Raw genomic sequence first — 22,075 nt, forward strand, 5'->3', positions numbered from 1 at the left:
AAACTAGTCCTTTGACAGTGACAAAACAAACTGAGAAACACAAGGCTGACTGGATGTTGCTAAGATTTATAAACCAAGTTAGACTCAGTCCAGGACATCTGGACGTGTTTGCATCCCATGTGACACCAGCGCTTGTGGAAGCTGCAGTGACTTGGCAGAGTAAAGCAGCAGTTGAGGGTGAACTGCAGGGCAGGAATCTGCTTCCCCTCTCCAGTCTCTCCAGTACTGATCTGAGAAACAAAAGAGATGAAGATTCGGTGTCCAGTCTTATCCATCATGCCCCATAGCCTCACACTGAACCATTGGCACCTTGTTGGTCTTGATGGATGAGGTCGGTCAGACCCTGAATACTCATATTCTCTTTTTTGACACCCCCATGAGGGCAAACAGGACAGATTCAATCTTCAGACTGAGGGAACTGCATTCCTGCATGGACTTGGTTCAGAGAGTAATGGATGACACAGTTCAAAATATGCACACTATCACACAAACTCAGGACTCAATGGTTTGAATGAAATTAGAAAATACTTGAGCAATAAGCTGAGAAACTGTGCTATATTGACCAATTGGAATATGAAAAGCATATTTTGAGAGCATCAAGTGTTAATGGCAGTCTAGTGCTGGCAGTTTCTGATGGATTAATTGGGTAGTAATGACTCTGTGTTAAAGCCCACCTGAGGAGCACCTGTGGTCGTTCATTGGCCTCCCAAGTTCTTAAAACAGCCCAGATCCCCTACACACACACACACACACACACACACACACAGACAGACAGAGAGAGCAGCAGCAGACTGTCGTAATCCTGACCCAATAGCCATGACAGATATAGTCAGAGCTGACGCATCTCCTCTATGCCCCAACACCTGGCCCCATATACTTTCTCGTGGAAAACCCCTTACATGACCCTTTCCCAAGAATCCCTCATTGTCTGGTAATGGAAAATGAAACAACAGCTGACAGACCGTTAAATATACGCTTGTCCCAAACTTGCCAAAGTTCTGTCATCATTTATTCACTGGTGCTGCTGTGTGAATCCTTATGCTGCTCTTTCTTTACCATACAGTATAACAAAATTTCATAGTGAACGTGGCACCATAAATGTAGTGCCAAACTCATGTAATATGAAAGATTTGTTTGAAGAAAAAACTGAAATTGAAAAACTACTATTAATTAAAAATCTTTGCATTCTCACTTTTGAGAATGGAAATGAAAGTGCAGAGGAAATTTTCACTGAATACAGGCCTGCTCCCACCAAGAAAGAGAACTATAACCATACCATAACAAGTCCACACCATAACTATAATGGAACAGAGTTACAATCTCTTTCAAAATTAATTTTTCCAGCTGTTTATCAACTGATAAAAACAATGACAGATAATCAGAATTCATCCTTCTTTAAAGAGCGTAAGTGTTTAAAGTGGCAGACAATAAAACTGCAGCATTTGCTTACAATAAACAAACATTATCATACGTTGGTGTGAACCCTAATATTTTAATTTTAATATTTTAATTTTAAAGGTCACCTATTATTCCCATTTAACCAAGCTGTAATAAAAACCTCAGGTATCCCCAGAATGTGTCTGTGAAGTTTCAGCTCAAAAAAATACGCCTTTTCCAGAAAAGAGCTGCGTCAAAACAGCTCCTTCCTCAGATACTCTGTTAAAAACATGTTTGGTTTTGATTATCATGTGCTGAAATTGTTTTAAAGCCATATCAGTTTAAACTTCAGATATACAGTTTTCTGAGTGCACACATCCAAAGCATGTGTTCAGAAAGTGGCATGTGAGTACTTAACTAAGTTCTCTTTCATGTCTTATTGTGCTAAAACTGTCAAATACATGCAAGTTTATGTTAAAGCACACGTAAGTTACAAAAACACAGTCAAGATATTGCATGTTTATATTACATCTGTGTATTAAGTGACAGCAGCGTGATGCACATTACCGATACTGCTGACTACTCTGTTAATATGACCAGAACTATATAATAAAAACAGAAAATCGCTCACACAAAATCACATTTTGATGTTTGCATCTCATAACCAGCTCCATATCTATGGCTTTTCTGACATCATAAACTTGCTCGGCAGCTCACCTGGTGCAGCATCGCACATGCGATGTGAAACTCTCAAATACGAGTCACTTGGATACTAAAATGGCATTTTCCATTTGCTTTTGTTAATTCTGTCGGTTAAGTTTAGGATTTTGTGTAAGTGGTGTTATTTTCGAACATGTATATTCTTGTGAAATGTAATTTCCGAACTGAAGCATACATACAAAATCTGCAACTGAACTAACATGTCACTTTGTAAGTGTAGTGAAATGTGCATGAAGAAACACCACCACTGGCACATCTTTCTAATGAGCCCAGGTTGACAAATATGGAGTGGAGAGACACCATTTTAAGTGGCTGAAAGCATAATCAAATTCTGCGGCTTCAGATCCCATGTGCTAATTAGATGCTTCCTCTTTCCATCCCTCTGTAGAGTAGCAGCGGCATCAGGAAGCTTGTTAGCACAGGCACATGTGAGTCAGACTAACCTCATCGAATACTGCCAAACAAAGGGAACAAACCCGCTTGCAGAAGTCCGTTTGTGTAGGTGTTTATTAGCACACTCCCATTGTGTGAGTGTGTGTGTGCATTAGTAGCTTTAAATAGAGGACGGTGTTCATGCAAAGGTCACATTCCTCCAGGCATGAGTGTATGATGAGTTTGATCATTGCACAACTACTGTATGAAACCGTGTCATCACAAATCCAGCATAGATCAGTCCACACCTCCTCCCCCAGTAAATACTACATGAAAAACAGCGCCTGAAGGAAATATACAACATTCATGAAGCAAATCCATTGTAGTTCTGCTTCAAATAACTGTGTTCTGCTGGGAAAATGACAGAACGTAGGGACTGACGTCACAAATGCAGATTAAAGGTGGTTATTTGAGGCGCAGGTGGGTGTTTTGACATCTGCTCGAGGAGTCTGAGGAACATGAAAGAAATGATCGTGTTATTGCCTGAACAAAACCACTGCCTAAATAGCTACATATCACAGAGGAAATAAACATTTACCCGCAGCTATCAGCACACTTCTGAGAATTCTAGACAGCTTTTCTTTTCTTTGTTTCAAGTCAAATAACACAAGCAGGTCTTCTGGAGCAGTCGATCTGTCAGTACACCAGCAGAACACACCAGTCAATGGACAGACTTCACAAGAAAACACATAATGGAAAACATTAACAACTGATGTTTCTATCAGCTTTAGCACTGATTTGCTTGAAGGGGGTATTTCTGCTTTTATCTATGCTTACACAACACCATTCAAAATTTAAGGGTTAGTAATATATATATATTCTGGTCAGTATGAAATTAATACTTTGTAATTCATCATAGGAATAAATTACATTCATAAATATATTCAAACAGAAAACATTCATCCAATAAGTTATTTTAAATGGTAATAATATTCTTTTTTTTTTCATTTTTAATCAAATAAATGTATTCTTAGTGACAATAAGACTTTTATAGACTTCTAAACACTTTTCAAAAACATTAAAAAGTTGAATCTGATTGATCTAGATTAAGCTAATTGGTCCACTGTCTTAAAACTGACAGTGAATTAAAGATGTAAATATTTTGAGCTTTACTGGTGTCATAAAACTCTTCACTCTTAGCATGGGACACAGTCAGCAGCAGTCAGTTTGCACACACTCAGCAGACAAACACAGATGCTTATTGTTCATTTAATCTGTTAACATGTGTTCATTACACCGTTCTACATCTGAAACAGACCAAGTAAAAATCTGAAGATATGAGGAATACAATAATATTACAAGTTCAGCTGTGATTAACAAGTCAATCAGACTTAAATTATGAGCTTCAACGGCTGTAATTGTCAGTTATTACATTGTTTTTACAAGACATGTTGGCGCTTACAAAATACAATTAATCCTGATGAGTAGTAAACGAGGCCTGTGTGGGTGAATGAAATGTGATGATTCATTTATTTGCTAAGGCTGGAGTCTTGGCACGCCATTTCAGTGTAGTGATGTATATATATGTGTGAACACGCATGCTGTGTTCTGCCCTTCAAGGCACAGAGGATCTGTTTGGGCTCTGTTCCAAAACCTAGCAAGCTGCTTTGCTGTTTACAGCCTACATATGCATCATAACGAAAATTAAACTCTTAAGTGATGCTCTGCATTAGCAGAAACTCATACAAATGATGCTCCTTGCATAAAGGCTCATCCCACAATTGATTTCAAAGGAGTTTGGTGTTAGCATGATGCTAAGCTAATGGCATGACAATCAAAAAAGCATAAAATCCCACATAGAAAAGTACTTGAATTAATTTGTTGCGGTAATTCTATAATATAACAACTATAGTAATATAAACAAATTACTTTACCCAAGTTTCCTACAACTATAGGGTATATTATACTACAACACACTACAGTTTACTGTAGTAAAAACTAAAGTATACTACAGTATTTACTATAGTTTATCAGTTGACTATTGTTAATACTACAGTATGCTGTAGCATTTATTAACAGTGTAGTAAATACTATAATATATACAGTATAATACGCTATTATACTATGGTTCAAAAACACTAGTATTATTTCATGTGGGATGTCATAGCATACACAAATAGAGAGTGAAATAGTCAATTTTGAATTGACATCATTTATTTGGATAACATTCGTTATTTTATAGACTGCAACGCCATGCAATGGACACGTTTAAGGCACAGAAAGTTATTAAGGACATTGTTAAAATAGTGCATGTGACATCAGTGGTTCAGCTGTAATGTTATAAAGCTACGAGAATACTTTTTGTGCACAAAGACAACAATAATAACGACTTTATTCAACAACTCTTCTCGTTCGTGCCCGTCTTTGATGTTACAGACTATTTTAATGATGTCCTTACTACCTTTCTGGGTCTTGAATGTGCTAGTTCGGTTGCTGTCTATGAAGGGTCAGAAAGCAGATATCTTAATTTGTGTTCTGAAGATGAATGAAGTTTTGGAACGACATGAGGTGGGTGAGTAATTAATGACATCAATTAACATTTTTGGGTGAAGTATCCCTTTAAGAGTTCACATCAAAACTGAAGTATACTTTGAGTTTAGTAGGCAGCTCAGTCGGTTCTGGAAGAGAGTGTTTTCAGGAGAACATTCCTGCTACCTGCTGGCTTTCCGAAGTTCAACTCGTCACGGTGGCCAGATTCTATAAATTACTGTGCCACTTTCTCCTCGGCAACATCTCGGGAGTGTGGCGTAACTGGAGCCAGGAGCTGGATTCCTCAGCTCAGTGTGAGGGGCAGGGTGGCAGGCCGGGCGTCAGTGGGTCCAGCGGACAGGAAGGAAAAAAAAACTTTTGACATACATGGAGCACTTGGAAATCAAGCATCTCAGAGGAGTTTGCGCAAGCAGTGAAGAAGCACATGCGGTCAGGTGGATGACATTCCACACTCAGCACTGCTAACATGGGCCCGGTGCAGAGCAGAGGTCAGGACAGGAAGTCTCCCTCAAGCTGACTCACAAACACAGGATGCACAGAAGGCTATACTTTTCTGCAGTAAAAATACCCTCATCTTTGGGTGCTGAAAACGCAACTTCATCTGTTCTTTTGACCTGCTATTTCTGTGAGCCACTGTTTTTCCTTTCGAGTTTCGCACAGCTCTGTGTCAGCGGAGCTAAGTGTCAGACCTGTCAGAGATCACAAATACATTTTCATTTGCACTCATTTGGTTAAAGAGTGATGAGTGTGCAATGGGACGGCTGAGGAATGTGGTGTGGAATTGCACTTGAGGTTCTGGTTTCTCAGGACGGAAAGAGATTTATGAGGAAGTCTTGGCTGATGGGGCGGTGGTGGTGTGCGGCTGACTCTCTCTCTCTTTCTCCTCCGCCTCTGTAAGTTACAGGATGTGTGCACTTTACAATGATGTGTTTAGAGGACACAGGAAAATCCCAACAAACTTGAAGAAAGAGTGCCAACTCTTACACAACATAGGGCTATTGAAAACAAAACAGGTCATGTTCTAATAATACACTCTTAACCAGAGCTGGTTATATATTTAATATATTTAATACTTACAATATTCCCAAGGATGTGTTAGTGGTATATAAAACCAAGCAACTTTGTTGTGAATATGAATTTGTACATATTTTACAATATTATTTTGTAGCATATAATAATAATTATAATAATGTAATAATGTAAATTGACTAGTGCATTAATGTATTTACTTTGAGCTCAAATTTAGTTCCAATGTTAAATATTTTCAATCTGTTGGCAATTGTTTGGTTAAAATAAACCCTTTTTAAACAATTTCAAAGCAAATATACATACAGTACATTTTTAGATATACTGAATGCAGTGAAAATGCATCAGTACCTATTTGATTATATCCCCCAGCTCTATTAAACACACAATTAAATCAATGCACTCACCTGATAAAACAGTCTTAACAGCGTGGATAGACGTTTAGGCATGTGTGTGATTGTTAATACCTCACAGAATACATTAAAAGGGTCATCGGATGCAGCCAGTGTTCCACCTAGTGTTTTTTTTTTAAATCTTGTTAAATAATTTCCCCTTTCTCATATCAAGCCATTCTCAGATGCCTGTCTGTGTGATGTCACACAGACCCAGGCCACTCTCACGATTGCTGATTGACACTAGCGTTTTACCTTAGACCCGCCCTGAGTGAGCTGTAAACAGTCCACCATTGTTTCACCGCCAGAGCAGATGTAGACAAGAATGACTCCTAAGCGATTGAGGTGATCTGTTGTTGGATGGAATAATGAACATAGCAGTCGTCATTTACTCCCGACAGCTGAGCCGCTGAAGACGCAGTGGATTACATTTGTTTCTGAAGGGAATGCACCCCCGATCTACATAAATGCGTCTATGTTCACGCAAATCATTTGTGATCCAGCCTCACCTACAGAAGAAGTGAGTATAAGGTTCTTTTATGAATCTCCACAAATCATCATAACTAATAACGTCCCATTAAAAAAGCTTCGCCACTAAAGTAAACAATATCATGAGAACTGCTCGTCACACAACGGAAGAGAGAGCTCATTAGCATTTAAAGGAACATGCACTAAAACGGGTTGCTGAAAACAGAGCTGATTTTGACAGGGTAAAAAGGGTGTTGTTTTACCATTGAGGAATTTTAACCAAAGTATGTTACAGACTTTCATTAAGACCTTAAAGAATTATATTAACTTGTGGAAATTGGGCATCTGATGACCTCTTTAAAACAACAACTGTCAAAATTAAAATATCATCTAGTAATAATAATTTCCAAAACACTATGCACTTGTGCAAATATTCTAGACTCATACAGTTCAGTCCTCATACATCACATAATTGCTATGGATTTGTATGTAGTATAGTCCATTGAGACTGAGGGTGTATGGAGGGCAGACAGGTCTCTGTTCTTTTTTGACATTTCCAGGTCAGGTCATATATATAATTTTTAATGACAAATAAGCATATTCTCCTAAATTCTCACCACCTATTTATTCTCAATTGGGGCTTGTCATTGATGTCATTCAGACTTTTTATTGTATTAAAAATACTGATATTATAAATAAGCATACAGTTTTTTTTCTAATTAACATACATGACTGTCAGTTATTTTATTCTTACCGTTTTTATGGGAATTTTACTTTTTTTGTAATTCCATTTATTCCCAATTTGAATTCTCATTACATTTATTCTGAACTTTATATTGTATTAAAGAAATACGTTGAAATATTTATTTTTTAAATCAGCTTACATAAACATCAGTAATGTTTTACTTTTTTATTTTTTACTGTATTCATGGACATTTAACTTATTAGCTTCTTGTAATTATATTTATTCTGAATGGGGATTCTCGTTACTGTCATTCCGAACTATAAAGAATGTTGGTACAATAAATTAATTTTATAACATATATATATATTATATATATATATATATATATATATATATATATATATATATATATATATATATATATATATATATATATATATATATATTATAAGTATAATTCTGTTTTTTTTTATCTTTCTTTTGATTTTCCAGTGAAATGTAACCCTGATTTTTATCATGAGATTCAACCTGTTGCTCCTCGACACAGAGATCACTGTCATCAGTGACATGTCAATTTCAGTGCGATTCGCCCCACTGGAGTTCTCTCAGGCACTGGACAGCATGGTGGTTGTGAAAATCCTCCAAATTTGGGGGATCTGCTTGGTGTCCATGGCGACAAAAGATCGTCCGGCCGGCAGAGTCCTCTGGAGCCTGGATGTCGGAGAGAGAGAGAAAAGAGCCCCCACATCAAACATTAGCAATGCAAATGAGCTTTTCCTCCCCAGTTCCTACTCCTGCCTAGGAGGGACAATGGCTGTCATTCACAGTGGGGCTGATAAGACACAGGGTCTTGAGAAAAGCCTGTTGGTTAAGAGGGGCTGAAAACAAAGTGCCGCCCCTGTCCTTTCACTTAGCTGCCGCCCCTCCCTCCTCACTAATCATTCATTACTGTCATTTAGTCCCTTTAAAAAGAAGGCACATGGACTGCTCTTTAAATCAAGGAGGCCATGAAAAGACAGCCTATATGTGACGTGTCCGACCACCACGGTGGCGCCTTCTGCATGCCTTCAAGCTCTCCTTATGTCCCCTCTGTGAGTCAAGACCCACAAAATGCACCAAATAACAAGAACAATGCACCAAAGAGAGCTGTACATGAGCCTATAGACTCTCATCTTTTATTGGAAAAAGGCCGTACAAATCACACAAGCCACAGCAAAGTGATGACAGAAAGGGAATGCTAATTACATTTCAAACTCATTATGCCTTATATTGTCGCTCTAAACATTTGAGACTTTGCACTGCAATTAGCACTGAAATGGCCCTTGTTTTTTTTTTAAGTGAACTTTACAAACCAACTTTCCCTGCACGGCAGTTCTGCTGAAATGTCACTGGCTGTTTCTAATCCAGGCTTAACCTTTAACCAAGCACACTAATGTTTAACACGCAAGCTGCTGCAGGACATCAACCTCACCTGTCCGCCTGATCTCCCAGGGAACCGAAGAAGATGGCAAAGGCATTGACCTGTGGGTTACTGGTGAGGGTGCGTGCAAACCGGTCGGGGCTGATCCCGTAGCGCTCCAGGTTGGAGTCGCTCAGAACGATGACAAAATACTCGTTGACTTCTTCATGCGCCAGCTCCTTCATGGCGTGTTCGGTGCCCTCCAGCGTGTAGTCTCCGCTCATGCAGAACTATGAGTGGGCATGCATGGTCTGGGATGGTGGCGTACAGCAGAAGAAGAGGTAATAATGCATATTCAGACCATATGCTAAACAGTTTTTAGTGCAATTCCCATGGGGTGGCTGGCGCAAACATAGTTTACACACTGAAGTTGATTCTGGACAACATATCAGTATTTTTGCACATGGGAAATAGTTGAAGGAGAAATATCTGCCTCATTTGAGCATACTAGTTTTTTTCCATGCTGGCTGGTTAGACACATTTTAATCTTGTTTGAAATTTGAGCACCTCATGACAGTAATGAACGCCTGCTTCTACAGAAAAAAAAAAAAAAAAAAAAAAAAACAGAAAACGCAGGTCTACGTAGAAACCAAACAATAAACTTAATTTGAAAAACTTTATTCTTCATAAAGTTCCAGACCACGTCAGTAAGAACACTGTCCTTTGTTCACTTCATTTCACCGCAGATTTGTTTTCAAACAAAGCAAAATTAGATGCAGGATTTTCGGAAAGATTTAACTAAAAGTCGATGCTGTACCAACTATATTGGATCTGACGGTAATGTCACAACACACAAGTGTGAGTAACTGTTTTCATTACATGATCACTGTTGCTTTGTCTATTAAACTGATCAATTGATGTGAGTATTTATGCATTTTTAACCTAAATCACAGCAGTGTCCATCTGTGAAGGACATAGACGTCAAACACAACTGACAGCCAATCGTAGCAGTGGGTCTAAAATCCGCCACGCCTATCCAAATAAATATTTCGATAACATTATAAGTGGACCTCAGAGATCAGTACAAAATACAAAAAACAAAGGGAATTAATGACTGCTTTAAATTCTTTTTTTGCAGTGATTGCTGAAACCAGGGGAACTAGAATTTTGCTTTGGAAAGAAATGGGATTGTTTCAGATTTAAAGGCCACCATCTGGCTGCAGTCGTGCGTCAGTGAATCCCAGAGAACATCTCTGAGAATTTATGCTCGACTTTCTTCCTGATGTGGTCACATAAGACAATAGGAGGAATTCTAGGAGAAACGCTGGCTACTACGTCAGCACATGTGAATTCATAAGAGCATAGACTTCAAAACAAACACAGGAAATGAGGTCACCCCTGCATTACAGAAGCATTACTGTACCTTCAAAACATCCAGCCTCTCCTTATTGTTCTTGGGCACTTTGTCACATCTGACCAGTTCTATGTCAAACCCATCTCCAGAGTGCCCCATAATATCATACTACAGAGGAAAAAACAGGAAGGAGTAGAAGGGTTAGACCATGCTACAAAGAAAATGACAAGCCAAACAATAATATGCCCAATGCATTATTAGAAGTGTACCGTAGGGTATTTTTGTCATTGTAGATTTCTGAGATATGTAAAAAATCAAGACAAGACACATACCACAATACTGGATAATACTCTACCAAATAACTGTACAGCAGTTTCTGTCTGGAATCCATCACAAAGAAAACTCAAAGTTTTAGAACATTTGTGTAGACTTTGCATTGAGAATTTCAGAGATCATTTTGAAATAATAATAAATAATAAAGATCATTTACTTCCAAGTCACAAAATTCTTGTGATGTGATGCTGACGTAAATAAGTTATTATTACATAACAATCTGGATGGCAGACACACAGAGTTGATGTTATGAGTTACACTCATGAATAGTCAAATCAAAATAGGAAGTTTCATAATAATCTTTTGTCCAGCTCAACAGTGAGCGGGTGTCTTTGCCAACAATGCAGCAGTTGATGGCACTGACAATCTGAAATGCATCAAATTCCATTACGTCAATGTCTTCGGCATACTTTTGGCTGGTCGTATCAAGGGGACACTAGTCTCAGACCTCAAGCAACATGCCCATGGATGTATACTGTAAAGCAAGGTTGCAGAAGTTGATTGAAATTCCTAGATCAGATCTGACTGGTTAACATTACACAATATCTGGGAGCCAGAGTGGACTGGTTTTAATCTGTCTAACATACTTTCAAGATTATTTGTCAGAAAAAGCATCAGTATGGACCAGACTCTGTGTTGATTGTCAGAGGGTGACAATATGAGACTAAGGGGACACAGAGTAATGTGTAACCAGCAGAGCTGAGCGGGTCAAAGGACAAATGAGGAGAATGTGTGTGACACCTGCCTTTAGATCACAGGTGGATGAGTTATCAGATGCACTTTTATGTAATGCAGATTATGTAAGTGTCACAGAGAAACAGATATATGACAGGCCAGCTGGAAGAGCAACCAGCTCGTTTGACAGCTAACATGGGGCCATAAAGTCTGGCGGCCCTCACACACACACACACACACACACACATTAACATACTTACCATCTCACATATCACTGTCACTTCATTCCTCTTTGTCACCATCTATTACACTCTACAGTAACTAACTACAGTAACTAATAAAGCTAAAACATATACACTACTTTTCCTTTATGTATTTTTTTTATGTATTTATTTTTACATTTATTTTTATTCTATTTTTAACTTTTATTGGTTTGGTCCTCCATACACTACTGGTTTGTTTTTCATGGTCAAAAATGTATATTATATATTTAAGCAATATTGATATGTATGCAATGCACTGCCCTGTGATCGAGTGATAGAAAGAGTGAACTGTTTCAGTGCTGTTGGTAGCCAAATTACTGCATCGGATCCAGCTGTTTTATAAACATAACACAATCTATATTTATATCGTCCAGCCTCAGATCTGACCCCACACATTGAAAGTGTTGATGCACATTAGAGCAGAGAGGGATAATGTGAGCCATTGACAGCCGCAGCTGCATATCTTCCGCTGTCTTCCTCCCCCAAACTCCCCGGGATGGAGATAACAGATCATCTTTTGTGCGGCCCCTACAAATCTGCGAGCAGCTCCCAACAAGAGCCGTGATTCACTGCCTCCAGAGCATCAGCCAGCAGCTCAGACGGACAGAGATGGAGGCAGGAAAAAGAGGAACATCAAGTGAAAGAGAGACTGAGACTGAGCTGCTAACCACTAATCTAAACCTAAACCGGCATGACCGTCTCCATGGCAAACGATACCTTACTTCATTTTTATTTCCAATGGCAACCTCCATAACAGTGTGTCAGCAAGTGTGGTGGGGACATCCCTATTACTCATCAGATCGGCCCAAGACTTTCACTCTTTGAGGACGTCAACAGAAGGGCCGTTTCCATGGTGTGTTGCCTGGAGAAGGTTTATTGCAAACAGATTTTGCTATTTTTATTGAGTTTGTGGTGAGAAGATTGCGATAGATCAACATGTACTGACTATATTTGAACTCTGTGGTCAACTTAAGATGAGATGGCCATCAAAATTAGATTGACTGAGCAGAGGCTTGAATTCATTTCAAATGAAAAGTTCTGTCCCAAAATCTAGTGAGCCACCTTGCTGTCTAATAGTCTAGTCTTCTAGTCTTATGGCAGCAATTTCATTCAAATGGAATGACTAAGATGGTAAACTGGTGTTGGTTAGTTTAAACCAGTCTTCTAGCCTGACTAGCTGAAAAGTGCCTAAAATCTTTCTAACATCAGTAAACCAGAACTGACTTTTTTTTTTCATCTTTGCAGGGATGTTGCAAAGCTACAAAGGTGTTTTACTGCCATGTTAAATAAATAAATAAGTAAATAAATTATATATATATATATATATATATATATAAAATAGTAAGATTACGAGATTGAAGTCATAATATTTTGAGAAAAGAGTCAAAATTATTTCAATAAAGTCAAACTATTTTGAGAAAAAGGTAAAAATTACGAAAATAAAGTCATAGCAATACGAGAATAAAGTCAAAATTACGAGAATAAAGTCAAAATATTTCGAGAGAAAATTCAGAATTACGAGAATAAAGTTTTATTTTAACATTAAAGTCAAATATTTTGAGAAATAAATCGAAATTACGAGAATAAATTTGCAGCAATATGAGAATAATCAAAATATTTTGAGAATAAAGTCAAAATTTTGAGAATAAAGTAGAAATATTTTGAGAAAAAAGTAAAAAATTATGAGTATTAAGTCGTAGCAATTACAATATTTAAATTATAGGAGAGTATAACCTATATTGCGCATGAAAATGGACCGGATTGGGAGAACCAGGTGTAATTTCAGTGGCCTGACAACTGTTTTGAATATACTGTATGTGGGATTATTAGCAGAAATTATAGCATGTGTCATATTCACAGGGACAGTATGCTTGGAAATAATATTTCATGCCTTCGAATGCATTCATTATTTGAAGTGCAACAGCCACCCAATAATAGCAATACGATTTGTGCTTTTGATATTTTTAATATAAAACAAAGTCTCAGCTTAATACAAACAATATGTCTAACAATAATGTGTTTGTCACACTCTTTAATGAAGCGTGTAAGAACGCTGTATTCACCTCAGTTCAAGCGGCATGTGTATCAATCATTTTTGATTTTGCAACTTAATTCTCGTAATTTTGACTTTACTCTCAAAATATTTTGACTTTATTCTAGTATGGCTATGACTGAATTCTCGTAATTTTGACTTTTCTTAAAATTTTTCGACTTCAATCTCATAATCTTAGATTTTTATAAAAATGTGGCACTAAACTTCATGGTACCTTAGAATTTGCTCAGAAGAAAGAATCGAAAATACCAAACTTCCATCTACTTTGGAGTGGTCTTAAAATGGGTCTTGGAACAGAGCCGATGACTGATTGTCAAATCTCACCTTAAACTTGTGCTCGTAGCTCTCAAGAGCCTCCATCACCATACACACAGCTTCCATGGCTCCAGACGGCAGTCCACAACATTAAAGCGATACATGCTGCCAGAGACGTCCGCTAGCAGACGTAAACGCTTCAGCTTCTGCTGAGGAGACCCCAACTGCAGCCAGACCAGAGGAAAAACACATAAGTCATCCACACATCCAGACTCAAATGACCAGACTGATATTTAATTAGGGAAATCGTTTAATAGAGTTACTACGTGGTTGCTTTAATTGCAGCATTCTATTTAGCCAGACTCCTCTTCTGAAGCACTTTATGGTCAGTGAGGTTTTTAATGGATTATACAGGAGCCATGTAATATATTGAAGTTATTAACAATCAATTCAGAAAGCAGATTTTAAATGAGGGCTTATGGGAAACTGTAAATATTATCTGACATTCTTGCTGTGACTGTCTGCTAAACTGGCATTCCCAATTACCAGTAGAAGAAACAATATGAACAGAGAAGGAAGAAAATCGTTAGTCAAACATCAGGAAATCTAATAAATAATAATGCTACAACTTTAATTTATAGTTCGTCAGAAAATAACATTACGACATTATTTATTCACCCTGTGCCTTTCCAAACCTACATGCTGTTCTTTTTTTCCACATGGAATTCAAAATGAGAAATTTGGAAGAATGTACCTGCTTCTCTTTTCCACACAACAAAATTTCATAGTGACCACCACAGACAAAAAATGTTGTTTCATCTCATATTTCTTGTTTTGTCTGTCATTAAAATGGCTGTATCTGAGGCAGCAAGTGCATCGCATTAAACGCTTTCATCAACTTATGGTAGCATACGGGTGCTATAGTTTTTCTTGTAGTTTAATACACTTGGCCAGAATCCCATGATTTAAACAATGAAGCGCTATATGCACAGGATATTTAAAATGTATACTGGTTACAACTAGACGGCAAAAGATTCTTCTTCACCCTTCAAACACACAAAAAACATTCGCCTTTACAGACATAGTGTTTGAGTAAAAAAAAAAAAAAAAAAAAAAAAAAATGCTGTACTTATTCAAAAATCAGTTATTTACCCTTGCATTGTGAACAAGCGGAGATCTATGGAGACAGATTAGTCTCAAATATAATTCACGCAAAAAACACGATTCACACATGCGTAAACAATTTCACATGCATGAAACCTAATTCACGTACACACAAAAAAAATTCACGTGCGTGAAAAAAAAAAATATATATTCACAAAAAAGCAATTCACATGCGCAAAATAAAATTATATATTCATAAAAATACATTTCACAAATGCAAAAACACAATTCGTAGATATACAACTGTGCACAAAAACCTTTGAATGTTTAAAATGTACGAGTGTCTGAATGTACAAATCGTCATTTACTACGAATCCACTCGGATTTGTGTGTGTGTGTTTTTTGAGACTTTCCTGGCAGAGCTCTCTTCCCACGTGGGTCTGTCGTACTCTTTAGCCAATCAGATGCGAGCTTACCACTCAACCAATCAATATCATAAGCCACCGAGAGTGCATTCAGAAGCTCGCAGGCAATCGGGGAGACGTCAAGAGAGAAGCCCATAGAAGCCCTGGCGTTACATTTTAAAATACTATACAAAATAATTAATCAGAATACTTACTCCTGCTCACTCACGCCAAAGAACTCCCCGCTCAAGCTCGCCGTCTCTGCAAGATTAACGATGGCAGTTTGCACGCACAGCTACTAGAAGATTTACATCTCTCAGACAGGTTGCTGACGTCATCAAGCTTAGTTTGAGTCTGCGTGTCAGAAACGGAAGTTCTAAAAATCGCTAAAAAATGGGCTTCACTTGTCTCAATTGAGCTCCAATTGGGTCACTGTGTCCATTTCTTTTACTGTCTATGGGATTACTGATGTAAAGGCTTAATTTCCGTTCTAATTAATCCATATTGCGCAAAAGGTGCGTAGAATCGTGCTCCTTGAATGCACTCTCAATGGCTTATGATATGATTGGTTGAATGGTAAGCTCGCATCTGATTGGCTAAAGAGTACGACAGACCCACGTGGGAAGAGAGCTCTGCCAGGAAAGCCTCAAAAACACACACACACAAATCCGAGTGGATTCGTAGTAAATGACGATTTGTACATTCAGACACTCGTACATTTTAAACATTCAAAGGTTTTTGTGCACAGTTGTATATCTACGAATTGTGTTTTGCATTTGTGAAATGTATTTTATGAATATATAATTTTATTTTGCGCATGTGAATTGCTTTTTGTGAATATATATTTTTTTTCACGCACGTGAATTTTTTTTGTGTGTACGTGAATTAGGTTTCATGCATGTGAAATTGTCTACGCATGTGTGAATCGTGTTTTTTGCGTGAATTATATTTGAGACTAATCTGTCTCCATAGAGATCTGTCTCCAGACTGTGCGGTGCATCATTCTGAATGGATGCGGGGTGAAGTTATGAGGTTTGTCTGACAGTTTGAGGATCCAATGGTGTAGATCCTACTAATGTAGGTAACCAATGTTAACAAACGGAACCTTATAGGTAAAGTGTTACTACAGAATACAAGTAATATACAAAATATTTGAATTTTCCAAACTGAATTGTGAGCTAGCATGCATATCTCAGTCATGACCACGACCCCCAGCAGGTCCTTGACCTCCTCTGCTTCAAACATGGATCCAGAAATCAACAAACACCCATAGAAGCACTTCCACATGTGGCTGTCATTATATGAGTGAGCATCCAGATCAAGGAGATCATGTCAGTTCTGATCAACTCAGAACAATGAGCAACATGTCACTGCTGGTTTCACACACACACACACACACACACACACACACACACACACACACACACACATACACAAACATGTGAACACACACAGATCCAGACACAGTCACAGACATACACACGCCTTACACCCATTATTATTATGCAGGTAGTGAGGAAAGAATATGCTCTCGCAAAAGTTTCAGACAGAAGTGTGAAGTAATAAAGAGACATGAGCTGAAGAAACAGAGGAAGATGGCACTCCAGGGACTGACTGAATGGATGAGATCATCTGCTCTATTCTGTGTCCCATCACAAGTCTGTGCGAGAAAGAGCTCTAATGCTCCATTTCCACACAAATGCAGCCATTACTTAAACGGATTTTAGACTTGAATGATGAAAGACCGGACTATGTTACAGCATAACCTGCCCACAAACAAACACAGCACACCAGGGCTCATTTTTATCACTCCATAATTCAGAAAATGCTTAGAATGGACAGAAAACACTATATTTTCACAATTTTTGGGGCAATAAAATGCTATGTATAATCAAGCAAATTATATATGAACAAATCCCTCTGTAAAAACCTTCAGGATATAGACAGGAATAAAAATCTAAAGTTTAGTGTGTGTAAGTGCTACTGAAGTGGAGATTTATGGCTCAGTGTAGGAGAAAATAATTCATTTTGAGAAAACGGCCTTTAAAAATATGTATTGTAATTGAAATCTATTTACACAAATAGATAAAGAGCCATAAAAGAAACACTTAACAGTATCTTTTGGATGTTTTCTTTCCACTAGTCTCCCCTTAAAGGGGTCATATGATGTTGCTAAAAAGAACATTATTTTGTGTATTTGGTATAATGAAATGTGTTTATGTGGTTTAAGGTAAAAAAAAAAAAAAAAAAAAACTTATTTTCCACATAATGTACATTATTGTTTCTCCTCTATGTCCCGCCTTCTGAAATGTGTCGATTTTTACAAAGCTCATCGTTCTGAAAAGCGAGGTGTGCTCAGATTGGCCAGCTATCCAGTGCGTTGTGATTGGCTGAATTCCTCAAGCATGTGACAGAAATGTTACACCCCTCACCATACTGTGATGCATGTTTAAACAAGGCGTTTTAGGGGGGTGTGGTTGACTCTTAACATTTATAAAGAATATCTCTTTGGATTTGAGACTCGAGTCTTTGCAACTTTACAGATCTTCTTTATGCACCAAGAGCTTGTAACACTCCAAAGAGAAAGGAAAACTTGAAATCGCATCATATGGCCCCCTCTCCCCTTTAATGTAAAAATAGTGGAAATGAGCATGCACAATTAGCTTCTAAAAATCTGCAAATATGGTAGTGGTTATATTGTGCATCCCTTGTTTTAATCTCAACCAAAATACTTTTTTTGTTTTATGTTTGGAAACTTCTGAAAAACACCTAACTCTAAGTATAACATTGTAAACAATGCATGTGTCTCAGCAGAGTTCCTGTGAGTGCATATACACCACACACTACAGCACGACCTGCCGCAAACACGTATCTGTCAGGGAGGTTTGTGAACGTTCAGGAGAGTCAGCTGTGGAAAAACATATGCCATGATGAGCAGTGATTACAGAGTAAAGGCACCGCTACAAATGTGCTGTTTTGCTCTCCTTTTAAAGCTTTCATATACATTCCTTTGAAGATGGAGGAGCTGTTTATGTTTTTTTTTCTGTGCTTCTTTGTTCATCATACATTCAAAAGTTTAGACAAACTTGACTACACTTATATTTCTCATTATCTTAAAGTGCCCCTATTATGGATTTTCTAAAATAACCTTTCATGCAGTGTGTAACAGAGCTCTAAGTGAATGAAAACATCCTGCAAAGTGCACCGTGTATAAAGTTATTGTCTCTCAAAAGAAAGAGTCGACTCTGAATCATTGAAACGAGTCGATTTTAACACAAATCCGAAGCTGTTTCATGTTGACGTCAACATAAAACATTAGCATATTACTGCCCACTTGTTGGTCTTTTCGTCTGAATGAAAATGCAAATTCATTCTTTGCCACTAGGTGCCGCTTTTGGAGTGGTTTCCCCGGTAACGCTGTACACAAAGCAGCACTGTGCTCACAAACGCTGCTTTATCAGTCAGGCATGATGAAATGAAAATGAGACCAATCGGACCAATCACCGCAGATCAGCGTCACTCAAAGGAGGGGTTTGGAAAAATGAATCATTAAACAAATCATTTGGGAGTCTTGAGCAAGTAAGGTAATCTTGCATGCATGTCAACCTGTTGTTGGGGACTCCCAAAACCAAAATATGAACCTTTCATAACAAAAAATAAAATAAAATAAAAAAAAAAATATACTTGCACATTATTTTTTTCCCTCCCATAATATATAATGCAGCCAATAAGCACACATTTGAATAGTGTGTTAAATAGTAAATGTGTAAAAAAAAAAAAAAAAAAAAAAAAAAATATATTCATAAATAAATGTTTAAATTTGTATTTATTTTGGGAAAAATAATTATTTTTGAAGTTGGAAACTGGATAGAAAAGGAAGAGCAGTTACTAAGTGTGAACAAACATGTGAACATCAATAGCGTTTAAACCTTCTTCCCCCAAATTTACATTTTTTTTCTTAGTTATAAAACTGAATATTTATAAATATTTTTATTATTTTATTGTATTTTATTTCAAAAACGGTTGGAAAATGGACAGAAAAGGAAAAGCGGTCAATGATTGTCCAAAAGTGTCTCAATAGTGTTTAAAAAGCATCCCAAGATGGACCTCACGAAGTTGGTTGAAAACTCTACAATTACTCCAAGATGTTGAAAATAATACAGAATGTGTAGATGTTTCCAAACCTCTGACTCTGAATGTATGTGTCGGCATCTTTACAGCAGCAAATGAATAGGCATTGGTCAAATTACTATCTGGAAAAGCCCAAGCGGAGAACAGAGGCTCAGGGTGAGGTGGAGGTGAAGTTCTTCTCAGGACAGAACCTGTGCAGAGCGATGCCAGTGCGCTCATCTGGACCACACACAGGCCTGTGTGGCTGCCAGCTTTCTTTACAGTGCTATCGTAGGTGAAAGGAGATAGCGCTGATTTAGAGGAGCGGACTGTGAAAGACAGACAGAGATAATCCTTGTCACCGTGTTTTCACATAAACACATCTGTCTTTGAGCAGAGCTCCTCACACGGGCTGCCAAAGAGGAACCCGATCCTCCCAGCGGCTGGAGCCGGCGCTCTGTTCACACAGCACAGGGAATCCCCAAGAGCACTCGGCTCAGAGCGCACACAGATCTCAGATCAGATCGAGCCGCCGCTGCGCGCTTTGTACAACATGGACGGGGAAAACGGCTGGTCTTCAATCAGCATTTTCTGAGAAACTCCACCCGTGTTCCAGCGCTCTGTCCACCCACACCCAAACAAAAAAGATCAGGCATGCTACCGGACATCCCTCCATACAGAATGACGGCTGTCTGGGTAAATATCGACAGACTAATCAGGCTGGGCGCCTAATAATAATAACAACACACGCTTGGAGTCACAGGATGTCTTGACTCCTGTGAGTTGGCTGGAAAGCTGAAAGAAAAGCTTCTGTGTGGTGCACTGCACACTAGAGCTTGCACGAACACTCACTGAGACTAATCGGCAAGCCAATGACTCTTAATACTGTATTATATATCAAACCCAGCGCTGTATTATATTCAAACCCAAATTAAACCACGAGTATGCAATGCTGTAGTTATGTCGTCAGTTAAGTCATAAAGTTACAAAAACGTTGATTAAAGCTGCCTTAAAACTGTGCATGTATTTATTATTTATGAGTCACATTTAAAGCAGTGTCAGATCTGTTTCAGGTTCAGCAGCAGCAGCTCTTAAAGTAGTAGCAGTCAAAATATCCTAATATCCAGCTGCTGCAATGTCTGTTAATCAAAGAAGAAAATTAAAGAGGAAATCAATAACCTCTGTCTTTATTACATGATTAAATCTTTATTTCATTTAGAATTTATTAAATTAGGCCATATTTTCTTGCTGAAGGGCACAGGTAGCTATATATGACATTTATTATAATGGGTTTATGTGAAGATTGTTTTAAGTTCACTTAAATTAAAAGTTATTTTTTAAAGTCTAATAAATGTTAAAGTTATAGTCAGTGGTTAAATATTCTGAAAAAAATTCATAGAGATCAGTTGGTATCAGTGGTACTCACCTTCAGTCATAAAAATATGGCACTAAACAAATATAAAAAAATACTGTCTTTATATCGTTTCTACGTTAATTTGAAGATTGAATGTGAAATTATTGCAATATAAAAGTATAATTAAAAACTTTAATGTTAGGTGGGATTAATCATGGTTACTTTTAGAAAAAATGTGATTAGTCAATTTTTTTAATTGATTGACAGCACTAATATATAGATGTATATATATATATATATATATATATATATATATATATATATATATATATATATATATATATATAAAAATCATACATTTATTCAGCAAGGACTTCTGAAAAAAGTATTACCGTTAATGTTACCACAAAAATATTGAGTATATATAGCATAAGTGTTTCCAACATTTAGAATATGAAAAGTTTCTTGAGCGGCAAATCAGTATTTTAGAATGATTTCTGAAGGATCATGTGACACTGAAGACTGGAATAACAATGTTGAAAATTCAGCTTTACCATCACAGAAATAAATTACATTTTACAATATATTCAAATATAAAACAGTTATTTTATATTGTTAAATTTCACTGTTTTTACTGTACTTTTGGTCAAATAAATGCAGCCTTGGTAAGCACAAGAGACTTCTTTCAAAACCATTAAAATCTTGAAGAACCCAAATTTTGAATGATATTGTAAGCCTTATCATAATGCAATTAAACTGAAAAGTAAATAAGTTTATATAAATTTCACTAAAATTGAGAAAAAATAAAAGCCTCCCTAGGTGAGTCCTAGCATGAAAATGTTTGGGAATCGCTGGACCCTGCTGAAGCGGGACTACTAGAGGTGTTCACCTGCAGACTGTCCAGGATGATGCGGAGCGACTGGACCTGTCGCCTGACCGCTCCTCAGAAACGCTCGTACGTGGTGGCATCATACTCACTCTTCTCAAAACCCTTAAACAAAAAAAAAAAACATCACACTTAAAAACAAAAAACACAATCTTCACAATTTACAAACTGTACAGAGTAAAGCACCAGTAAAAATAAAAATTTATTTAATAGTTAAAAATTCTTCAAAATCATATGCCTTATTAAGCAACCACTTAGCAGCCACCCTAGTTACCTCACATTTATATTCTTCTAG

General features: G+C 37.4%; 1 protein-coding gene and 1 long non-coding RNA gene across 2 annotated transcripts in view; both read right to left on the bottom strand.

Moving 5' to 3' along the window:
- Positions 1-1,238: 1,238 nt before the first annotated feature.
- Positions 1,239-6,395, bottom strand: LOC122138436. Its single transcript, XR_006155558.1, has 3 exons — positions 5,185-6,395; positions 3,068-3,162; positions 1,239-2,978 (listed from the first exon to the last, which is right to left on the bottom strand). It is a non-coding gene; the product is annotated as an uncharacterized LOC122138436 (long non-coding RNA).
- Positions 6,396-8,060: 1,665 nt separating this feature from the next.
- vwa8 (von Willebrand factor A domain containing 8) overlaps positions 8,061-22,075 on the bottom strand; it is an 88,945-nt gene continuing 74,930 nt past the window's right edge. Inside the window, 7 exon segments of the mRNA XM_042730848.1 lie at positions 8,061-8,301; positions 9,062-9,300; positions 10,413-10,511; positions 13,992-14,050; positions 14,053-14,146; positions 19,622-19,869; positions 21,873-21,885. Of these exon segments, the coding sequence (XP_042586782.1) occupies positions 8,196-8,301; positions 9,062-9,300; positions 10,413-10,511; positions 13,992-14,050; positions 14,053-14,146; positions 19,622-19,869; positions 21,873-21,885 (858 nt within the window). The 3' untranslated portion in view covers positions 8,061-8,195.

Source organism: Cyprinus carpio, chromosome B9, assembly GCF_018340385.1.
Source record: "Cyprinus carpio isolate SPL01 chromosome B9, ASM1834038v1, whole genome shotgun sequence".
NCBI classification, from domain to species: Eukaryota; Metazoa; Chordata; class Actinopteri; order Cypriniformes; family Cyprinidae; genus Cyprinus; species Cyprinus carpio.